This window comes from Petaurus breviceps, unplaced genomic scaffold (genome assembly GCF_028583685.1).
Source record: "Petaurus breviceps papuanus isolate PSGF00001 unplaced genomic scaffold, PetGlider_PUasm1.0 154, whole genome shotgun sequence".
Classification (NCBI taxonomy): domain Eukaryota; kingdom Metazoa; phylum Chordata; class Mammalia; order Diprotodontia; family Petauridae; genus Petaurus; species Petaurus breviceps.
In genome coordinates, this window is record NW_027185715.1 from 10,828,991 (window position 1) to 10,852,627 (window position 23,637).

General features: G+C 38.0%; 1 protein-coding gene across 2 annotated transcripts in view; it reads left to right on the forward strand.

The window, feature by feature from the left end:
* TBC1D30 (TBC1 domain family member 30) overlaps positions 1-23,637 on the forward strand; it is a 122,121-nt gene that overhangs the window by 91,071 nt on the left and 7,413 nt on the right. For both annotated transcript variants that reach the window (XM_069080868.1, XM_069080861.1), the window contains 3 exons: positions 2,541-2,646; positions 9,538-9,650; positions 10,069-10,208. In XM_069080868.1, the coding sequence (XP_068936969.1) occupies positions 2,541-2,646; positions 9,538-9,650; positions 10,069-10,208 (359 nt within the window). The remainder of the gene's footprint in view (positions 1-2,540; positions 2,647-9,537; positions 9,651-10,068; positions 10,209-23,637) is intronic.

The following is a 23,637-nucleotide window of genomic DNA, read 5'->3' on the forward strand; positions in this document are numbered from 1 at the left end:
TCTCTCTCTCTCATCTGAGTTGGTATTTTGCTTTGGGGGCTTGCTTATGAGAAGGATCTTGTGATTCCCTGGTTGAGATTCTGAGTGGCCATATGTTCAGAGCTCCCCAACTGCTCAGATGTAAAGGCTCTCTCAATCCAGGGATGTATGTAAAGTGTATAGCAATATTGCTTTGACTCAGGCAGTCAGAGCCCTGTCTTTTGGTCTTTATTGCTCTGCTTGTATTTTCTCTGAAGTTCAGAGTGCTGACTTTTCCCCTGAACTAATGAATGTAACTTAAAAAGATTGTGGACCTCTTAAACAGCTATCTTTCCTAGTAAAGCAGATCTAAGAACCTATGCTAGCAGCCATGCTGGCTATGCTAGTGTTGTTGCTGCTACAATCACTAAAGTGGATTTAGAATCAATAATGGCTATGGAAGTAAGTGAAACCAGAACAGGAGAGATTGATTGGGACAATATGATGGTGGACTAGAAGTCTCAATGAATAGAAAAAGCTGGTGTAGTATGAGTGAAAGAGGTAGAAGATAAGAGATTGTGATGAGACAGTGGTATTTGAAGATGGGGATTTTTTAGTGGTAACTTTCATGAAATGGTAAGTTCCAAGGTATATGACCAAAATGAGGTGGAGAATGAAGTCATTGTAGTTGAGGAAATGTGGTTGGTCATCAACATGAATGATCAAGTCCACTAGGGTATTGGCTAGTAATGAGATAGAAAGAAAGCCTGTGAGTTAGTTGGTAAAGTCATTGAGAAAGTTGGGAGAGTGACCTGGAGGCCTGTAGATGGTAACAATAAGGATGGAGAAAGAATGGAGAAATAGATTGCAAGGATTTCAAGAGAAAAAAGAGGTTTCTAAGGAACAGAGATATATGATTGGTCTGGAAGAAGCTTTGGGTTGCAAAGAATATGCTAATCCCCCTTCCTGATCCAGCAAGAAAGTCAAGCAGTCATGGGCACTTTTCAGATGTCTACAATATGTCATGCACCATGGTAGGTGCTGATTGGAGTGGGAAAAGGAGTGACTTCCAATGGAGAGGACTGAAAGGAATTAAAATAGCAAACCAGTATAGAATGTGTTTAATCATTGATTTGGCTTACATATTCAGATGTTAATGATGGAAGAGGAAGAAAAGAGATAATATAAATTTTATTTCTGTCAATCAACCCACAGAGATAAGATCTCATACAGGTGCTTAATTTAGACGTAGCTCATTGTTAAAATAAATTCTATTAAGACTGAAATATCTAAAAAGAATGTAATATAAACTATATGTCTATATATTATTGATGTAGTTATAATGGAAGGGCTACTTATAAGCATTACTACAAAGTTCAGCAGATGTATAAATTTCAGCCACAGAGTAATATATTTTTTAATGATTTTGTCTATTTTTATTAAATTTGTATCCCTCTAACTTACAACTCACTAGGAGAATATGATTGGCAAATCTACAAAGGGTCTGTTTTCTTCATCACACTTTTTTGTTGCCCATCTTTTTTTTTTTTTGCCCAAAGTATTTTGTTGGTCACAAAGGGATTGAATAAGAATATGTGGATGGCTCACTGTACATCACCACATGAGGGAAAAATAGTTGTCCTTCCTAATACATGTTTTATTAATGGTGGTAAGTAGTTCCATCTTCCGCTACCCAGAAAAAGAAATAAGACCAAAATCAGCTCTTCAGCCTATCTGTAGAAATAGAAATACCCAGGATCCTTGGTCTCAAGGAATTCTCTTCTTTTTGGAAAAAAGAGGAGATTTTATATTGCACCATTCTAGTGCCTTTTAATAAGTTCTTTGAGGGGAATGGAGAAAATTTTACTTTTAATGAGGCCCTGCTGAGTTATATGCAATCACAAAAATATAGCCTATCCCCAAAGTCTTAGTGCAATGTTAAGCTATGAAAGCTTAATTCATTTAAGCTATTGAAGCTAGTTATACAAGGACTTTTGAGATACTCTATATAAGTCATTGAAACAGTCAGTTTTCATTTTTTACTTCCTCTATGGTTTAGTTTCTACATTCTCAATGAAACCATCTATTAACAACAACAATTTTCAGATTGAGCATTGTGTCCACAGGAGGCAAATTTAGCAACCAGATTTGGGTGGTATTTCAGATCAACATTAGTTCCTTTGGCACATAGCGGTAATGTGTCACACCAGATGGAATGTTGGATTTGGAGTCAGGGAGATCTGGATTTGAATCCCCCTTTTGATACTTACAAGCCATCAAACTCACCGAGCCTCACTTTCCTCACCTGCAAAATGGGGATAATAGTTCTTCTAGGTGTACCTACTTCACAGTTGTGAAGATCAAGCAAGACAAGGTTTGCAAAATGTTTCACAAATCTTATGTCAAAATGTCAGTTCTTATGTGTCAGAGTAGAATTACAGGTCAGGATTTTTTTCATTTTGTACATTATTGTAGTTTGTTGCCTCTTAATGGAGGACAATGACTTGAAGTGTATATCCTGGTAATGTTTATTTAATTGCATGACGTAGACTTCAGAAAGAGCTTACTTTCTTTTAATACAGACAGATAGAATGCTGTGAAACAGCTGATGAATTCTACAGTACCATGGGAAGACTGACTCAGGAGATGCTGGAGGACAATCTAATTGAAAGCAATGAACTCATGCAGGTGAGTAAGGAATGAAGGGAAAGAGGGAGGACCAGATTTGTTTCATTGCATGTTTCTCTTTTGTGTTTTTTTAAAAGGTAGCATACTAAAGAGAAATGAATCCTCAAAGATATAAACCCATGCCTGTATATGGGTTGTTGTGTTTGAAACACACAACTAGTTTAAAAAGTTTAAAATGTAGTCAGCTTGTCTTATTTTGCCAAGTTGGAATTCTGTCTCCCACTTCTATGCCTATGCACAGGCTTCCCCATAGCTGGAGCACAGTCCCTCCTTATTTCCATCTTCTAGAGTTCTTGGCTTTATTCAACATTTAACTCATGTGCCACCTCCAACAGGAACTGTTTCTTGATCTCTCTAGTTGAATCGTGTGATAGGAACAGTGGGGTGACCAGTTCAGCTGGACTGGAGAGTGGTGGAAAGCAGGATGGGGCCAACTATGTAGCAAACAAAAGAGATTATATTTTTTTTTCTAGCGGCAGAGTCTATCCATTCGTCTGTCTGTCTGTCTCTCTATCTAATAGTTAATATTTTATATTTCCCCCAATTACATGTAAAAACAATTTTTAACATTCATTTAAAAAATTTTTTGAGTTCCAAATTCTTTCCCTCCCTCTCTGTCCTTCCCTTCCCTCCTTATTGAGGAGGCAAGCAACTTGATATAGGTTATACATGTGCAGTAATGAAAAACATATTTCCATGTTAGCCATGTTGTGAAAGAAAACACAGACCAAAACCAAATAAAAATAAAGAAAAGTAAAGGAAAAATATGTTTCAATCTGCACTCAGATTCCATCAGTTCTCTCTTTGGAGATGGATTGCATTTTTCATCATAAGTTCTTCAGAATTGTCTTGTATCATTGTGTTGCTGAGAATAGCTAAGTCATTCACAGTTGATCATCATAGAATATTGCTGTGAATATATACAGTGTTCTCTTGGTTTCACTCATTTCACTTTGTATCAGTTCATGTAAATTTTTATAGGTTTTTTCTGAGAGCATTCTGCTTGTGATTTCTTATAGCACAATAGTTTTTCATCACAATCATATACAAAAACTTGTTCAGCCATTCCCCAATTGATGGGCATCCCATCAATTTCCAATTTTTTTTTTTTGCTTTTTGGAGGGGGGAAGGCAGGGCAATTGGGGTTAAGTGACTTGCCAAAGGTCACACGGCTAGTAAGTGTCAAGTGTCTGAGGCTGGATTTGAACTCAGGTCCTCCTGACTCCAGGGCTGGTGCTCTATTCACTGCGCCACCTAGCTGCTAATGTCTAATTCTTTGCCATCACCAAAAGAGCTGCTATAAATATTTTTATACTTCTATATCCTTTTCTTTTTTTAAAATCTCTTTGGGATTCAGACCTGGTAGCGGTCACTGGAGTTTATTTAAAAGGTTGAGGAAAAGCAACACAAATCAGACCACACAGTCACTTTGGTATCTGTGTGAAGGATGGATTAGAATAGGAGAGACCAATTAAGACCAATGAAGCAGGGAGACCAATTAAGGAATGATTGCAGTAGTACAGGTGAGAGGGGATGAGAATCTGTTCTGAAGTGGTGGTTATATGAGTAATGAGAAAGGGTCAGATGGGAAGGATGTAGTGGTAAAATCGACACAGTTGGACAACTGCTTAGACATGTGGGGTGAGGGAAAGGAAGGAACCTAGGATAACACTGAGAACGTGGAAGATCACAAAGGTAGTGATGATAATAGGGAAACTTGGAAGACAGGTAGCTTTGGGGTGTGTGTATGGGGGAATGAGTACTAATGTGAACATGCTGAGTCTGAGCTATAATAATGGATTTTTGTGAAACCAGCTAATTGCATTTGGTGGAATGTACTTGGCTGGCTGATCATTTGTGTGTATACATGGGTGACAGTGTGGTGTAATAATATTAATAGCTAACATTTATATAATGTATTATATGTGCTAGGCATTGTGCTCCTACTTTACAGTTATTAACTCATTTGATCCTCACAATAACCCTGGGAAATAGGCACTAATATTATTATCTCCATTTTACAAATGAGGAAACTAAGGTAAGCAGAATTTAAGTGACTTGCCCAGTATAGTTGCTAGAAAGCCAGCCCAGAGTCAGAAAGACTTGGGTTCCTCATGTCTTTGATACGTGCTGGATATATGAACCTGAGCAAGTTGCTTAACATTTCAGTGTCTCAAGCAATTCTTTTTTTTTTTTTGCTTTTTGGAGGGCAATTGGGGTTAAGTGACTTGCCCAAGATCACATGGCTAGTTTTTTGTGTGTTAAGTGTCTGAGGCCGGATTTGAACTCAGGTCCTCCTGACTCCAGGACTGGTGCTCTATTCACTGCACCGCCTAGCCATCCCTCAAGCAATTCTTTAAGCTGCAGAGTAGTTGCTGATCTCTGTGGGCAGAGGGAGTTTCTTTCTTTGAAATCTAAAGTCCAGTCCAAATAGAAATGTGGTGTCCTAATTAAGGGAGAGAATTGTCACCCTGTACTAAGTGATGTTTACATCAAAGGTCCAGTCCAAATAGAAATATGGTGTCCTAATTAAGGGAGAGAATTGTCACCCTGTACTAAATGATGTTTACATCACACCAGGAGTATTATATACAATTCTTTGTGCCACATTTTAAAGAGACATTAACATGCTAGAGAGCAGCCATAAGAGGGTGCCTAGTGTAGTGAAGGGGTCTCAAACTTATATCAGGAATAGTCAAGGGAATTGATGATGTTTGGTCTGGAAGAAAGATAATTTCTAGGAACTCAGATTGCAGCTTCAGATGTTGGAAGGGTTGGAATGTGAAAAAGTAGGTTTGGACCTGTCTTTGGCTCCAGAGGGCAGAATTCCAAATAACAAAGAGAAATTTGGCTCAATAAAAAGAAACTTCCTAAAAACGAGAGTTGTCTAACAAGAGAACAGGATGTTTTACAAAGTAGGGAACTCCCATTCATCAAAGTGTTGAGGTACAGGCAGGGTAGGCATTTTCAATGATGCTTTGGCAGGAATCTCTGCATTGGGAGTGAAGTTGTCTCAGTGGCCTCTGGGATATTGTCCCACTCCAAGATTCTTTGCCTCTGAGATAATTGGTAGAATGTAGTATCTAGTACCATTTCACAGGAAGCAATTGACACAAACAGTCATAAAAGTACCAGAACTTGGTCACTTTTTAATTCTAAAGACACAAAGGAACTCACAACTTTTAGGAATGAGAACATTTTCCAAATTGGAAAGCATTTAATAGATTTTTTTTCCCCAAAGCTATCTGTCTTGTGGCTGTTGGGCTATGCCAAAGAATATATAAACACTAAAACTGTCCAACCTTAGACAAACATGAAAGAAATGAGAACTTTCAGAGTAAATAATATGACACAAGCCACAGAGGCAGATAACTTAGAATAAGTTAGTAAGGAGACAACATATTGGAAAAGATGTGGCATAATGGAAAAATACTGGGTCAGAAATTGAGATCCAGCTTCTGGTCCTGGATATGTCTGTGGGCAAACTATTAAAAACTTCTCTGTGTCTCATTTTCTGAGACCTGGTTCTGAGAGAATAGTTCTGAGAGAAAACGAGGTAACATATTTGAATTGCTTTGAAAAAATACAAAGTACTATAAACATTCTCGGTGCTATTATTTTTAAGGGCATTTCAGTCATATACTTTGTTTTCTCACGTAGCTCATCTTTATCCCATTCTCCTATGTGAGGAGTTGAGTCTCGGGTCCCTGCACAAGGTTTAATTTTCCTCAAGGGGTCCTGGGGCTACCCCTGAGAAGTCAGAGGTAACTGTAATGGCATTGGCTTGAGCCCCACTGGTATGCTTCTTCCCAAGACTATCAGTTGAGAATCTGGATTGTTCCCTTATGGTTTACCACTTCCTGGAACTCCCTGATTCCATGCTTTTATTCATAACCCTGAGACTCCGAGGAAATTTCTCAGCCATTTGAAATCGATTTCCTGTCTGGCATAATTTCCTTTCATTGAATGTTTTGCAAAGACTTTTCATACTTAGTCTATGAGTGATATTGATTGACCATCTTATCATTTAGGTGGGGGAGGATGATAACTCAGTCCATCCCACTCTTACAGTGACTTGAAAGTTTAAGGGATGTAATAAAGAAGTCAGAATTGCTGAGCTGATTAAAAAGGAAACCTACCCTGAGCTGGGCTTTTTTCTAGTCTGGCAGATGTCTTTGGTTGAGTTGTCTTGCATGGGAATCGGGAGAGTTATCTGGAGAACATCTGTATCCTCTGGGTTTAAGAAAGGTTAAATCAGGTGCAAAGGGAATTGGTGGATGAAGTATCATAGCCATGCTTTATTTTCTGGCTAGAATTAGAGCATGAAATCATAGAGCTACAGAAGTCCCTTACAATCACCTTGCATTCAGTGTCCTAATCCTTGCCATCTGCCCTACAGTTTCCACGAAGATCGGTTATATAAGACTTACTCTATACCCTCCAGTCATGGATGTGTCCAATGACATCACAAGGCCATTGTAAAAGTCGAATGATATCATGTGTGCAGAAATACTTGGTAAACAATAAAATACTATAAAAATTAAAATAACATTATTATAACCCTCTTTTCACCCTTGAGATCCTTTATGAGTTCTAATTAGATCACTTACTTTGATATAGATTAAGCGAAGGAGAGCTACCATGATGGGGAAGGATCTTGAGTCCATGCTCTGTGAGAATGCGTTGAATAAAAGTGGTTTGCACAAAGAGCAAACATGATAGCTGTCTTAAAATTACTTGAAAGGCTACAATGTATAAACTTTCCCCCATGCTTTTCTGATTTTGTTCTGTTTGGCCTCAAAGGGCAGAACTAGGGACAGTCGATGAAAACCGTAAAGACAGAGATTTAAAGCTTACCATAAGGAAAAACTTCCTAACAATTGAGTTATACAAAAGTTAAATGGTCCACCTTGGGAGGTAGTGGGTTCCTTCTCTTTGGAGATCTTTAAGGAAAGACAACTTGTTAAAGATATTGTGTAGCAAAGGTTATTACCCTTTTTTTGGGTCATAGGCTCCTTTGGCAATCTGAAGAAGCTATGGACCCGTTCTCAGGATAATGTTTTTAAATGCATTTAAAAACATGAGATTATGTATTTATTATTATTAAATGTTTCTATACAGTTTTATTTATTATTATTAAGGACATGTTTTTAAATACATAGGATTATAGAGGAAACCAATTATATTGAAATAACGATGTAATTTTTTTTTCCATCCAACGTCATGGACTCCTTGAAATCTATCCATGAACCCCTTAGGGCACTGGTAGACATCAGATTTAGAGACCCTTATCATAGCATATGTATATTTCTGCGTGTGGTTTGAAATAGATGGCCACTGAGATCCATTACAGCTATAAAATTCTGTGATTCTTTAAGGGAGGGGAAAGAGTACATAATAATATGTGATATTTATATGGGGCTTTGTGCAAATGCCATATATATATGATCTGATTTGTGAGAGAACAATCCTATGAAGTAGGCACTCTAAGCATTATTATCCCCATTTTATGGATAAAGAACTAAAGTTCTGAGAGGTTGTGATGCCTCATTTTTGGTCACAGAGTGAGGAAGTGTCAGAGGTGGGATGTAAGCCCATGTTTTCTTGCCTCTGGGTCCACTACTCTCCACTGTGCTGTGCTCCCTCTTGTTTATAAGTGGTCTGTATCATTCTAGTACTGCCCAGATAGATTTTCTGAAGCCTCAGAGACATTTGACTATTGTTAGGCAGATACTTCGAAGATTAGCTTTGGGGTCAATTGCTTTGCCAAATGAATTTCTGGAGAAGTTGAGGGAAAAAGCATTATCATAGATTAACTGGATATTAGTAGTGGTCTCAGAAAAAAAAATGAATACAATTAAAAGTTGAGATCGGTAAGAGAAATGATCTCTAAACTTTAAGATCATTCGGCAATATAAATAAAACTTTCTGTGAAAGCGATGTGATTGAATATGCTTCATTAATTAAAAAAATTCATTTGACCCTTTGTGCTAATACATGAATTTTTGGAGGTCTGGTTCCGAATTTGCCTTATTTTGATACTTGATTATAATGATCATCATTGCTGAAATAGATACATAGATCCCAATGGATAAAAGTAAATAATTGTCTCTCCTTACTAGATGTGGGCATTTTTCATTTTTTCAATGTCATCTAGTTCCCTCTTGAAGCTTTTCAGTGATGGAGAATTCAGTACTCTGGCTGGTGAGAAAAACGCAAGTGGTTTCTTTAAATGTATATTTAGACATTTCACTAACAGCTCATGGTTTCCACCTTTTTTTTTTCTCACGCTTTTTTCTCCTTTGAAATGAGCAATTAGCAACTTCCCTCAAAACTCATTCACAGCCTTGGAAAAAGGTGACATGTTTGGGGGAAAAAACCCCTTTGCTCAATCACAAGATCATCCACCAGACTTAATGTTTACCAAAAAACTCTGATCTTAGATGTCTATTTTTAGTTGCTGTCTCCTCATCCCTCTTGCCCAAATTAGAGAAAAGCAGTGAATGTCACAGAAGCACAGTGATACCTTCTATGTGGTGGGGATGCCTGAGCACTGTTGATGTTCCTGAACCTTTGTTTTTCATCAACATAGTATAATGGAAAGAACACTGGAGTCCAGGAGATATAAGTTTGAGTCCTGGTTCAATCCAGACTTCCCAACTCTAAATCTATGAAAATGACTGCTTCCCTATGAAAAATGACTCATTCCATTTGAATAATGACCTATGAAAATGACTGCTTGCCTGTGAAAGTATAAAACTTTTTCCTCCCCCTTCACATGAGGGGAAGTGTCTCTTCTTGCAAAGCTTCCATAGAGATTCAACAACTCTCTAGGACCAATGAAGAACCACTTAAAGATAACATTGCCAAACTAGCATTTCTCTTTTTCAGACTGTTTATTCCATGGCCCAGTTCCCTTTCCCTCAGTTGGCAGAGCTAAGGGAGAAATACACCTACAACATTACTCCGTTCCCAGCCACAGTCAAACCCACTTCAGTTTCTGGGTAAGTTGTGTTTTTTTAAGGACTGAAGATACTATTATTGCCTTCATATAGAACGTGAGCTCCTTGAAGTAGGGAACTGTTTTGATTTTTTATCTTTGTACCTATAGAGACTAACGCAGTGCCTTGAATATTGTAGACACTTAATATATCTTCGTTGAACTGAATTGGATATTGCTAATGAAAGATTCATTAATGACAATATTATAAGGATAACACCATATGGAAAATCAGAAACCACCCCCTCTCCCATAGACTTCCCATAAGAGAGAATATCAGAGCAAATTGGGATGGCTTGATGTAGTTTCCAAAGCAATCAGACACATTTGCAAGCATGATTTATACAGGGAAATTGGCAACCCGTTAAGAACATGTTCTTTAAAAAATCAACCACTCCTTTTTTTTTTTAATTCTCTCACAGGCGGCTTGGCAGGAACAGAGACAGTGATGAAGAGAATGAGCTAGATGACGAAGATGCCATTGTCAATGCAGTTGGTTGTCTTGGACCTTTCAGTGGGTTCCTGGCTCCAGAACTACAGAAGTATCAAAAGCCAGTTAAAGGTAGACCATTAGAATCTCATCTTAATCTGTTTTATATTATTATACTGTTCTGAGACAATCAAATGAGCCTGCTGTTCAGGGCTGCATTGAAGATAGCTCCAAATGGCTCCTGGGAGCCCATTGTTCAATTTTCGGTGTGAACATTTGCACCTTGGAAATGGGTGAATGATATAGATCAAGAGGACTTGATTTATAGTTTTGTTGATTGCCTAGATTTAAGAAAATGATAGAGCAAATGCTAATAATTCAGATTCACCTTAAAAATCTGTTCTGTGTACAATTTTTTGGGGAGCTGGTTGTTCAACATTTACCAGAACACTGCTATAATTATTTCCTTTAGTTGATCCATTTTGTTAATCTAGTTGCTACCTGGAAAAGCTTCCTAAGAATATTTTGGTTGGTCTCCAATGACACAGGAGTTCTTCTCTACAAAGAAGATAATGTTTGTAAGGGAAGGCTATTTTAATGAAATGTAAAATAGTCTAAAAATTTGCTGAGTATTGCATTTTCTTATTTTTAGGGGGTGTGTGATAGGAGGTCATAGACAGGAGGGTTAAAAATTGCAGGATTGGGACCTGAGTAACTAAGATAATGGGCAGGGGTAGGGTTGATATGGACAGGAGGGAAAGATAGGTGTAAATGGAATTAATTCTGAACCAAGATCTAGATAGGCAGATAGAATTAGTTTCCTGTTTGCATATTATTTAGTTTGTTAGTTTCCAAAGAGTACGTAGGGATTTATAATTAAAATAAAGCTCACTAATTTAATATTCAATTCACCACATTATAATATCAATATTACATATTTTGTTTACCATAAGGGCACAGATTTATGAACTGAATGACTGACAAAGGTTGGAATACTTTCCCTTTAATCATGTAACATTTTACTATCTGTTTGCACTACAAATAATAGGAATCCAAGATACAATTTATTTCAGAATCTTGAAGCTGGAAGGGAGGTTAGAACTTACCTAGTTGACTCTTTTCTCAATGGGAAAGATATGTTTTTCTACAACATCTCTGATGGATGATTATCTCGTCCTTATTTAAACCTTTTCAATGACTGGAAGTTCAATACTTCAAAAGCTTGATCGTCCTTATGTCAGGAAGCTCAATTTTTTTTTCTTTCTTATAGAGCTTATCTATTTGTTGTTCAGTTGTGCCTGACTCCGTGACTTTTTTGTTTTTCTTGGCAAAGATCCTAGAGTGGTTTGCCATTTCCTTCTCCAACTCCTTTTATAGATGAGGAAACCAAAGCAAACAGGGTTAAGTGACTTGCCTAGGGTCGCAGTTAGTAAGTGTCTGAGGCCAAATTTGAACTCATGAAGAGGAGTCTTCTGATTCCAAGCCCAATGCTCTAACCACTGTGTCACCTGGCTGTCCACAGCTTATCTATTAGTCTTTTACTAAATGTATCTTACTATATTCCTTACCTATTGACAACCTTCATGCCCTTCAAGCAGATGAGCCGTACTTAGGTCATGGAAACCTTTCTTCTTTCCACACTGTCAGCATTTATGATTTTCTTTCCCTTCCCTATTTTCCTCCACAGCCTTCTGCTGTCCTTCCCATGCCCCCATGTCAGCATCTTACCTTTCACTTAATCTGGTAAAGGCAAGATTTTGGTGTCAGGCAGGAGGATGGAGGATAAATCCTGTTCATCTCCTTTCCATTCTTACTTCCATTTGTGCAGTTCCCCCATCCCTGGTGCCATTAGTCCTCACTGTCCTACATTCCCATCTCTCTAGGCTCTTGTCTTCTCTTTACCCCAGAGATCCACTCTTTCATTTTCTGGTGATGATATCCCCAGGATAAGCCCAAGTTTGGTTTTCCTTTGGAATGTGTGTGGATCTTGTTTCAGTCCTTTGTACACCCAGGAATCTATCATTAGCATCTATATTCAATTCAGTTCAAGCACCCACTTTATGCAAGACATATATCAATGAGTATTTATTAATCACCTGCTATCTGCAAGACACTGTGCTAAGTACCAGGGACATACAGGACAAAGATGAAAATGGCTCAGGCCCTGTTCTCGTAAAGCTTACTCTCTATAGGGTGGTGGTGGTGGGATAAAACATACATGCAAATAAATAAACAAAAAGCATATGCAAATTGTAATTCAATGTAATTTTAAGAGGCAGAATATTAACAATGAGATCAGTAAAAGTTACAGCTGAGCCAGAAAGGAAGGAGGGACTCTATTAAGTAAGGTCAGGGGAAGAGACAGTGTTTTAAGGGGGACCACTTGTGCCAAGGCATTGAGGTAGGAAGAGAGCTATGGGAGGCCAGGGACCAGCTGGCCAGGTCAGTCTGACTGAAACGGAGAGTGCGTCGTCTGTCATCTTGTCTCTTCCTGTGGGACCTAAGTGGAACAAAAGAGAGGAGGCCTAATAATAGGAATCTCAAGAATCTTATGACAAGCATTGAAAGGCCTTGGAAAAACTAAAAAAAAAAACTGTATTCCTTTTTCAAAGACAGAACAATAGGAGCAAAGATGCTCAATTTCTGAGATGATATTCCTTTTCAAAGTGGGTCAGGAAGAAGATAAAAGCAGCTAGGTGCTGCAGGGGATGGAGGACTGAATTTGGAATCGGAAAGCCCGAATTCACATCTTGCTTCAGGCTTTTACTAGATGCATGGAACTGGGCAAGTCATTTAATGCTTCTTGCCCTAGTTTCCTCATCTGTAAAATGGCCCCTTACCTCAGAGTTGTGGTGAGTATTAAATGAGGGAACAATTATAGTGCTATGTAGATCCCAGAGATTATCATTATTATTAGCTATTATTATAAACACCGGTTAAAAGCAGTAGATAATGGTCATGAGATAGGAAGCAGGCAGGCCTTGGGATGATAAAGGAAAAGGAAATGAGTAATGGGGAGCCAGCCTAGTGTAATGTTAATGGGAGTTGAAGATCTTCCCCACCCATTAATAGGCCTCATGTGGAGCCCAACAAGAGAAACTTGATTAGGGGAGACTTGTTTTTTAGGAAGGCCCACACCTTTTGTTGCTTTGTAATTAGGCAGTGGGTCACGAGGGTTGTGACCCTGAAGAAGGGTATATATACTCTGAGGTTAGCATTTTGCTTTGGGGCTCATGGGAAGAGTGTTGGAGTGACGTAGCCAGGTGAGACTCTGGATAGCTGTTAAGGAGCCTCCTGGCTTTGAAAACTCAGATCGTGTTTCTCCCTCTGGTAACTGGTATGTACAATGTAATACTCAGACTGGATCTGTCTATTGATCTGTGGTGTCTGTATTATTTGTTCAGATGTTTAGAAACCCTGTCTCTTTGTCTTTATACTCTTATTTCTGCTTGTAATTTCTGTTTGTATTTTCTCTGAAGTTCAGGGTGCTGACTTTTCCCCCTGAACTCAGTAAATGATATATATGTTTGATTAAAGTAAGATTATTGAATCCTTTTGAGTTGCTTTCCTTTAGAAAAACAGATCAAGGAACCTTTGCTAGCAGCCCTCCTGTGTGCTGGTGTTACATGCCCACAGCAGCTGCAAGTAGCATTGTCACACCGAGGAATTCTAAGAAATAGAAGTGAGAAGAGAGTACATTTCAGGGATGGCAGATAGCCTGTGCAAAGCTACAGAGGTGGGAGATGGGGTGCCATGTCTAAGGAATGGTCTCCCTCTGCACCCTGTATCTATTACTTTTATGTCAGGAGGGGTGGGTAGGATGTCTCATTCTGAGTCCACTGAAATGGTGGTTGGTCACTGTGTAGAAGTTTCCTTCCCCTTCTCTAGAAAGCCAAAAAGGTGTAGAAGGTTGGATACAATTTGCTCTCAATCAGAGCCCAATGACAGACTTTCTTTTCTTTCTTTCTTTCTTTCTTTCTTTCTTTCTTTCTTTCTTTCTTTCTTTCTTTCTTTCTTTCTTTCTTTCTTTCTTTCTTTCTTTCTTTCTTTCTTTCTCTTCCTTCCTTCCTTCCTTCCTTCCTTCCTTCCTTCCTTCCTTCCTTCCTTCCTTCCTTCCTTCCTTCCTTCCTTCCTTCCTTCCTTCCTTCCTCCCTCCCTCCCTCTCTCTCTCTTTCTTTCTTTCTCTCCTTCTTTCTTTTTTTCTCTCTCTATCTCTTTCTTTCTCTCTCTGTCTCTCTGTCTCTTCCTCCTTTCCTCCCCCTCCTTTCAATCCCTTCTTTGTGGTCTAGCTTTCATGATTAGAATTTGTTTTGCTTAGGGTGAATCTTTCCTTTAATCTTCCCTCCCTCTTAGTCTTCCCTCTGCTTTTGTGGTAGGGCTAATGCTAGGGTCAGTGCCCCACAAGCTTTGTATTTGCTGCTTACTCAGTACATAGCCTTGGGCCTGTGCCTCCTTGCCCTGGACCAATGCCCCTGGGTGCAGGTCCCCACTTTGGTCTGCTTGGGATCTCTAACCTAGCATGGGGTAGAGCTGCCAGTTCTGTTCCTGCCCTTTGCATGAAGTTAGGCTAATTTGTGCCAAATCTGTGACCTCCTCTTGCCATTGTTCATCAAACAGAATAGGCAGACCCTCGTTTGATTCCTGTGCTGGAAAGCTCAGAGCGGCTATTCCTGTCTAGATCCCATCCCCACTGTTCACAGCCCTCTCTGTTTCCCTATATAGATGTGGCTTGGGAAAAAAATGATGCCCTGATTTATTTTCTTGGATTTACTGATCAAGGCTTGGTCTGAGGGATTTTCAAGATCTTTGTGGAGTAATTGTGGGCAAGAACATGGCTGTACTTCTTTTAGCTTCTCCACCATCTTTGCGGGTCTCTCTCCTTCACCCCCTTTCATCTGGGGATATGTACTCCCTTTCCCCTCCATTACTCAGTTTCTGATAAAGGGGTGCCCCTTCTCCTTGCCAAGGCCAAAGCCTCTGCATGTGAGCTGGACCTCATTCCCTCCTATCTTCTCCAACACAATGCATCTTTATTCATGCCCTCTCTCAATCTTCAACCTCTCCCTATCAACTGGTTCCTTCATTCCATGCCCAAATCTCTCCCATCTTTAAAAAACCTTCACTGGACCCCATCATCTCTTTAAACTATTTCCCTATATCTCCTTGCCCATTCTTAGCCAAATTCCTTGCAAAAGTAGTCTACACTGGCTATTTCTACTTCCTCTCCTCTCCTTTCCTCACTCCTCTCACTCACGACCCAGTCACTTCCCATAAAATCCTTGGATTTAGAACTGGAATGATTCTTAGCTATCATCTAGTTTTCCTCTAAGTCACTGATAGCAATGTTTAATTGTATAGGTCCAAGTACAAAGCACTGTGGCATTCTTTTCGAGACCTTCCTCCAGAGAGCTATAGCTCCATTAAGACCAGAGGTCATAGATGACCATAGATTTAAAACTGAAATAGAGTTTAGAGGTCATCTTGTCCAGCCCCCTCCATTTTTTTTTTGTTTTTCCTTTCCCTTGCTAGTGACACATTTTTACTTAAGACACAATGACCATTGGGCACATATGTAACAAGGTGAAATTGACAAGTGGCTCTCTGCCATGATTTTTAATTTAATTGTTATTAAACTAATTATATGGTACAATATACTTTATAATCTCTGACTATCGCTCATAATTTTTCTTTTAAAAATGTTTTCCTGGCATTATTTTCTCTGTATCCCTGTCATTTCCATCATTCCATTCCCCGATAGAACTTCTTCTTGAACAAGTAAGCATAATTAAGGAAGATTGGCCATGTCTGAAAACATATGCTGAGCGACAAGAGTTATTCTTTCTATCAATCCTCATGAGTGGTCCCTACAATGGTTAGTTTGTAGCTCTTCAATGTTTGTTTCCTTTACATTTTGGGGGTCATTGTGTAAAATACTTTGTGCATACTTTAACCTGCATCAATTCATACAAATTTCCCTAAGTTTCTATGAATTCTTTGGATTCATTATTTCTTACTGTATAGTATCATTATGTTCATACACTTCAGTTTATTGTCATTAATTAATTTAAGAGGATCTATTTTTTTCCAGTTCTTTACCACACACACACACACACACACACACACACACACACACACACACACACGTCTTAGCACTATATATGTGTATTCAGTATATAATCTCCCCAAAATCTCAGTGAGTTTTAAACTCAAAACTGCACTAAGATTTTTGGGGATGCCCTGAATGCGACACATACATATACACACCCTTATATTTATATATATGAAACATTTCCCAATGCCCATGTGCTTCTTGGGATGTATTTCTAGTGGCAGTATTTTTGGGTTCAAGATTATGTATAATTTAGAGTTTTTTGTTACAAATCTAAATTGTTTTACAGAATGCTTGCCTCAATTTACATTTTTATTTAAAATTTACAATTTACATTCTGTCATCAATTCATTTGTGTGCCTGTACCCCAAAGTTCCTTAGCACTCAGCATTTTTATCTGTTGGTGTCTTTGCTTATCCTATGGATTAACGTAGTTTTATGAAACATCAGAATGCTTTAATTTACATTTATCTTATGGTTAATGATTTGGAACATTATTTCATATGATTCTTGACAGCTTACATTTCTTTTTTTGAAACTACCTGCCCCTAATTTGACAGAGAAAACTCCCGACTCATGGATCCTCCAGGGGAAGACAGGAATGGCTCCCCCAGACTCTGTGGGTGTGCACCCAATAAAACCGTTCACAAGTCTACACTGATGTAGTTAACTTAGATGGTCAGTCAGAGTACCACAAGTAGTTCAAAGCAAATACATTTAATGAATTAACATAAGAAAAGCTCCCTCCAGTCACTTCTCCCATAAATCTGGGTGTGGGAAAAATGGGCATAGGTAGGGAACATGTGCAGAAGGGCATACCCACAAGAACACAGGTATAGGATGGGAGCGACGTTGTGCTGCCCCCTGGTGGTTTTATAGTTTCTGCTCAGTTCTACTTAGGCATGCTCCGTTGGCTGCTGTCCTGTCGGACTTAAGTTTCCATCAGACACTGGTTGGGTGCTTCCCCTTGGCTGGGATAAGCCAAAACTTCCCCTTACATTGTCCTGTCTTGTTCCTTCAGAGACTTGACTATGAGGCCTCTGACCTCCCCAGGTGGAGATTCTCAGCCCCTGGTGTCAAAGTCTTTAGAACAAAAACACAATCCTCCCAGTTAGATAATAAATATCCCTGGGCTTGATCTTTTCCTTGCACTATGCTTCCCATGAACAACAGAACTGTGTGTGGGGACTCTATGGGAACCCTACTCTATCCTATAGTGAATATTCCATAAGACCTCATAATTTTAATTCCTGAAAGGTTCAACTATAAACTGGGTAATGATTATTTGCTAAGTAATAACTAAAATACTCTGGAGCTTAGGGTTCCCCAATTTTCCCACAAAAAGCCTCTTCTGTTCTCTTTTGTAGATAACTAGTTGGGGGAAAAGTCATATTAACAAAGCTGATGCCAGGGATAGGTTAAACTCTCCTTGGATATACTTTTGTCCAAACCACTGCAAATTCACCTACCAGCACTAGGCCCCACATTTCTCTGTTATAGAAGACTTTGATACATGCTCTGCTGAAGCCCAAATTCTGTCTTAGACAGTTCCCTGGTATGCCAACCAAATAACTGTACTAGAATAGAGAATGAAGTTAGCCTGAGCTGGACTTGTTCTATGTATAAACAGTTTACTTTTAATAGCAATCCTGGCATTCTGTCTGCACAGTGTGGAAGGAGAGGTGCTCAGTGGGGTGCGAAGGTTGAGGAACAACACAGGTGGTGTGGAACATTTTGGAACCTCCCTGGGGACTGCAGAGAACAGCTTGGGTGAGGTGGGGCTTTCTTGCTTCAGCTACTCTTCCCAGGGCTGCTGTTAGCTGGGGTACATCAAAGTATCAGACAAAAGGAACGGAGCTGGCATATCCTTGTTCAAACAGCAGAATGACCATGAGGGGAGAATGGAGGGGCAGAGGCCAGGTGCCGCTCAGAGGAGCAGGGTTGAGGATCCTGGTTGTTCTCACTTAGGCTCTCTGTTGGTGTGGGGCTTATCTGTCTGTCCAGAGTTTCTATGTTTGTCATCTTCAGGGATCAGATGTAGCATATTCCAGAGTGAGGGAGATGCTGAGTGAAGATGGAGGAAATTTCCCAGGGTTTTTGAGCATCATCAGAGGAAATAATGAAACTGAACTAATTCCACTCATTAAAAATTCATAAAAATACATAACCCCAGCTGAGCCCTCATTGCTACTCAGTCATCTTCCTACCCTGCCCTTCTTAGATTCTATCTCATTCTTTTTTTAAGTCTTTTTAGCATATCTTTTTTCTTTTTTTTTTGAGGGCAATTGGGGTTAAGCGTCTTACCCAAGGTCACATGGCTAGTAAGTGTGTCAAGTGTCTGAGGCTGGATTTGAACTCAGGTCCTCCTGACTCCAGGGCTGGTGCTCTATTCACTGCGCCACCTAACCACCCCTTATTTTTTCTTAAACACTAAAATCAAGTGTTTCTATATACAAAGTAGAACAGAAAAGAGGATTATATGTGCAACCACAGATTGATTATGTGTAACTTGCTTTTATTAAAAAGATATAAAATGAATTCAACATGTTACTTTCAAAGCAGTCTGATTTACACTAACCATTCTCCACAGTGCCTATTGCAAATCTCTCTTCTCTTCACCTTCAACTTCCTCCATATAGCCTTAGTTTTCCATTTCACTAAGATCGAGATTATCTGATGTGAGTGTTTTTGACTTCATAACCTATTTCTAAAACCTTTCTTAGGATCATAATGCTCTCTTCTTTCCTCCAGTCATAGAAGGGTGGGCCACACTGCAAAGCTAATTTTCCTGCCTGTATCCTTGGTCCTTTCCCTTCTCACATCTTCCAAAACTTTTCTCCCTCAAGCATCTCCTCTGTCTCAGATTCTTTCAGTTTAATTTATCATTAGCTCTTTTTATCAACCACTGATTTAGGGATGAAAGGTTACTTGAGAGTTCATCATTTTACAGGTGAGATGAAAGGACACAGAATTTGTAGTGGGGCAAACTGTCCTGCCAGCTACACCAATTGTGAGACCAGATGTAAGGGGGCTGATCTGTTCTGCCTTGATATACCAATTGTAGGGAGATGGACCCTCTGAGAGAATACTTAGACAGCAAAGAAAGAGGGGCCTGGGCCATCTTGGTAGTAAATATATGTAGGTTTATTAGGGTTTGTTAGGCTAGTTGGGTTGTTTGGGGGAATTTATTCAGAAGACCTAGTCCTTGCCAGCAGGAGGACGGAATGGTGTGATGGACCCCCTCACCAACACCAGGCTAGGTATTACAAAGGAACAGAACCAAGAAGTCACATAGCCAGGGATGGCCCAGAGTCATGTACAAGTGTTCCTGTGGGGGTAGTAAACAGCTTCTTTCGCTGTTTACATTTGTTCAAGGTACTTTGCATTCTCTGTGAGACTCTAGTCACATTCCTAGGATCTGCCCTATCCTTATACATGAGTAAACTCAGATCTTGATAAATAATAATGGTGATGATGCTTATTCTCAACATTTATATAGTGATTGCTATGTGTTAGGCATTGTGCTAAGAGCTTTAAGTGATATACCAGAGACTACATGGACCTAAGTACCAAAGGCAGGATTAGAACCTGGATCTTCTGACTTCAAATCTGGCATACCTCTACACTGAAACACATTACTGTTATAGATTATATAACAATTATGGTATTAATAATGATATATCATTAGTATGTCATTGATATATCATTATTATACCATATATAATGGTAAAATTAATAATGATATGTCATATAATTATTAGTAGTATAAAATATCATACTATCATATATAACCATAATAACGATATGTCATTATTATACCATATATAATGGTAAAATATTCTATATGATGAAATATGTTGTTATATTATAATAATTATGTTAATAAAATGTAATATAATGTTATACCATGTTATTATAATTAGGTTATAATTATAGTATAATAATATTATATAGAGTACATATATGTTAGCATATTATTATAATAATAACTAGCATTTATACAGCTCTAAGTTTGCTGAGCACAGTATAAATGGTATCTCATTTGATCCGAACAGCAACCCTGGGAGGGAGGTACGATTACCATTCACATTTTACAAGTGAAAAGACTGAGGCTTATAGAAATTAAATGACCTCTTGTCCAGGGTTACACAGCTAATAAGTGTCTCAGGTAGAATTTGAGCTCAGTCCTCCTGATTCTGAATATGGTCAAATCGCCTTAATCTTAAAAAAAAAAGTTTTCCTTTGACTCTCCTCATCAGGGGTGTGCTGGTAAGAGTATAACAATTGGTTCTCCAAGGGAAAAAAAAGTACATACACCAACTTTTAAGTTTAATCTGTATTATTAACATTTTCCCTCACTTTCTTAAGTCTAGACAATTAATAAAGCAATAAACAAGTCCCGATTTATAGCATTTGTTAATTTCTGATCCAAAAATGCTCCCACTGAAAAATTTAACAATCAGCTCCTATACTGCTTGGCTCTAGCACATCTCTGCTTCTAATCCATCTAGTTCCCATCTCATCTTTCTTGCCTTCTCTGCTAAACTCTTTTTTTCAGTCTTAATTTATGGAATAAAACAAGCATTTCTATAACATAGTACAGTAAAAAGATGATTGCACATGAAACTGCAAATCTACTATGTACAACTTGTTATTTCTTTCAAAAATACAAGATTATCATGTAAGTTCCTATTTTTTCTTCCTCCCCCTCTCCAGATGGCTACCATTAGACACATACACACACATACATATATGAATATATGTAAATATATATATATATACACAGACATATATATGTAAAGTTGTTTTATCCATAATTCTATTTATCTGTTTTTTCTTTGGATGCAGATAGCATCTTTATATAACCTTTATAGTTAATTTGGGTATTTGTAATAGTTAAAATAACTTATTTGCTCAAAATCACTCTCAAAACAATATTGCTGTTACTAGATACAATATTTTCTTGGTTCTGCTCATATCATTCTGTATCAATTCATGTAAGTTTTCCCAGGTTTTTCTGAAAGCATCCTGTTCATCATTTTTAAAAATAGCACAACAGTATTCATCATAATCATATGCAACAACTTGTTCAGCCATTTCCAATTGATGGACATTTTTCTTAATTTCCAATTCTTTGCCTCTAAAAGAGCTGCTATAAATATTTTGTATATGTAGGTATTTTTCCTTTTTGTTTTTTATTTCTTTGGGTTACGGACCTCATAGTGGTATTGCTAGGTCAAAAGGTATGCATGGTTTTATGGCCCTTTGGGTATAGTTCCGAATTGCTTTGTAGATTCACGAACAGTGCATTAATGTCTTAACTTTCCCACATCCTTCCAAACATTCGTCATCTTCCTTTTTTGTCATAGTAGCCAATCTGAAAGGTCTGGGGTGGTAGCTCAGAGTTATTTTAATTTGCAATCTGCTCAACTTCTTAATAAAAATTATCTGTACAAACAACGAGTGCAGTGTTGTTACCACCTTGTTAAATTTGATCTTCAGGTAGTCTTCTTTTTTTTTTTTTGGAGGGTTGAAGGCAAGGCAATTGGGTTTAAGTGCCTTGCCCAAAGTCACACAGCTAGTAAGTGTGTCAAGTGTCTGAAGCTGGATTTGAACTCAGGTTCTTCTGACCCCAGGGCCCGTGCTCTATTCACTGAGCCACCTAGCTGCTCCTAGGTATTATTAAAGAAAAAAAAAAGAAAAATTTGCCATTTATTATATGAGAAGTATAATATATTTATATTATATATGCAATATATAGAATATAGTATATAAAAGTTATATATAAATATAATTATATTATATATTATAAATATGATATCATATTATATATAAATATAATTATATTATAAATATAATATCATATATATATAAATATAACCAATATTTCTTGTTTTTTTTGTATATTGAAATATTTATGTTGATGATTGTTTAGGTCATGTTAAAAATGAAAATCTCAAACAGTTGCCTATGCCTGATGTCTCCATTTATTCCCTACTGACTCTGTCCTCAACCCTTTACAGTCGGGCTTTAAGTGACCCCCAACTGTCATATCACTGGATTATAATCTATTTATTTCCAGTACTCATCTTCCTTGGCATTGTTGTAACTCTTTTTTTTTTAATTAAAAAAAATTTTTTTTTGCCTTTTGGAGGGCAATTGGGGTTAAGTAACTTGCCTAAGGTTACACAGATAGTTTTTGTGTGTGGGTGTTAAGTGTCTGAGGCCAGAACCAAACTCCAGTCCTCCTGACTCCGGGGCCGGTGCTTTACTCACTGCGCCACCTAGCCGCCCCATTGTAACTCTTGACAATATTTTAACAATTATTTTTCATTGTGAACTGAACAATCATCATTGAAAGTAAGTATTTCAGTATATAAAGAATAAGAAAAAAGACTCTAAAATATTTCAGAATCTTCTTCCCTTTTTCATTAGGATAATTCATAATTATAAAATGTACATACATCATTATAATAATCAATTATAGCATATTGTGGACAGTAGAAAACTGGCCTCACAGTCAGGAAGAACTAGGTTTAGTTTCTGCCTGGGATACATTATTAGCTATGTGACCTTGGGCAAGTCATTTTAAACTAGCGTGTTGACTTTTCTCACATTGGACACTGAATAAGAATTTGAACTCTGAGTCTTATTTCCAACATAGATAATAAAACCCCTAAATATTTGGTTACTAATATTATTAACTTGTATTTGTGTGGTGCTTTAAGATAACAGAATTTTTCATTTATAACAATCCTATGATATAGGTAGTGTAAATATTATTCCCATCTTACAGACGGGTAACACAGTCACACAAATAGTAAGTGCTGGACCTAGGATTTTAACTCATGACTGCATAGACTATATTTGGGTTCAAATCCTGCTCCAGATACTAGCTATGGGACCCTGGGCAAGTGACAATGTCTTTGAGACTCAGTTTCCTCATCTATAGTATGAGAAGATGAGTAAAATGACTTCTAACACCCCTTCTAGTTCTAAGACTATGATTCTGTGATAGGTAGTGAGGTGCTATGGTGGTCTTGTAGTAAAAAAAGACCTGAGTTCAAATTCTGCCTTAGACACTTATTAGCTGTGTGATTCTGGTCAAGTCTTATAACTCCAGTCTGATTCAGTTTCCTGATCTGCAGATAATAGCACCCACCTCCCAGGGTGAGGTTCCAATGAGAGAATATTTGTAAAATGCACTGCAAGTCTTGGAGTGCTCTATAAATGCTAGTATTTATTATTGCAAAGATTTACTTCTCATGGTCTCAGTTTCTCTGTCTGTAAAGCGAGGGGCTTGGACTTCTCACGTTTTGTTAGTATTGTTAGTCTTTTACTATTTTATTTTACTATTTTACAAGATCCTATGATCTTGATGCTGGAATACACGTTTACTATTTATGTTTACTATTTTACTACTATTTTATTACAAGATCCTATGAACTTGAT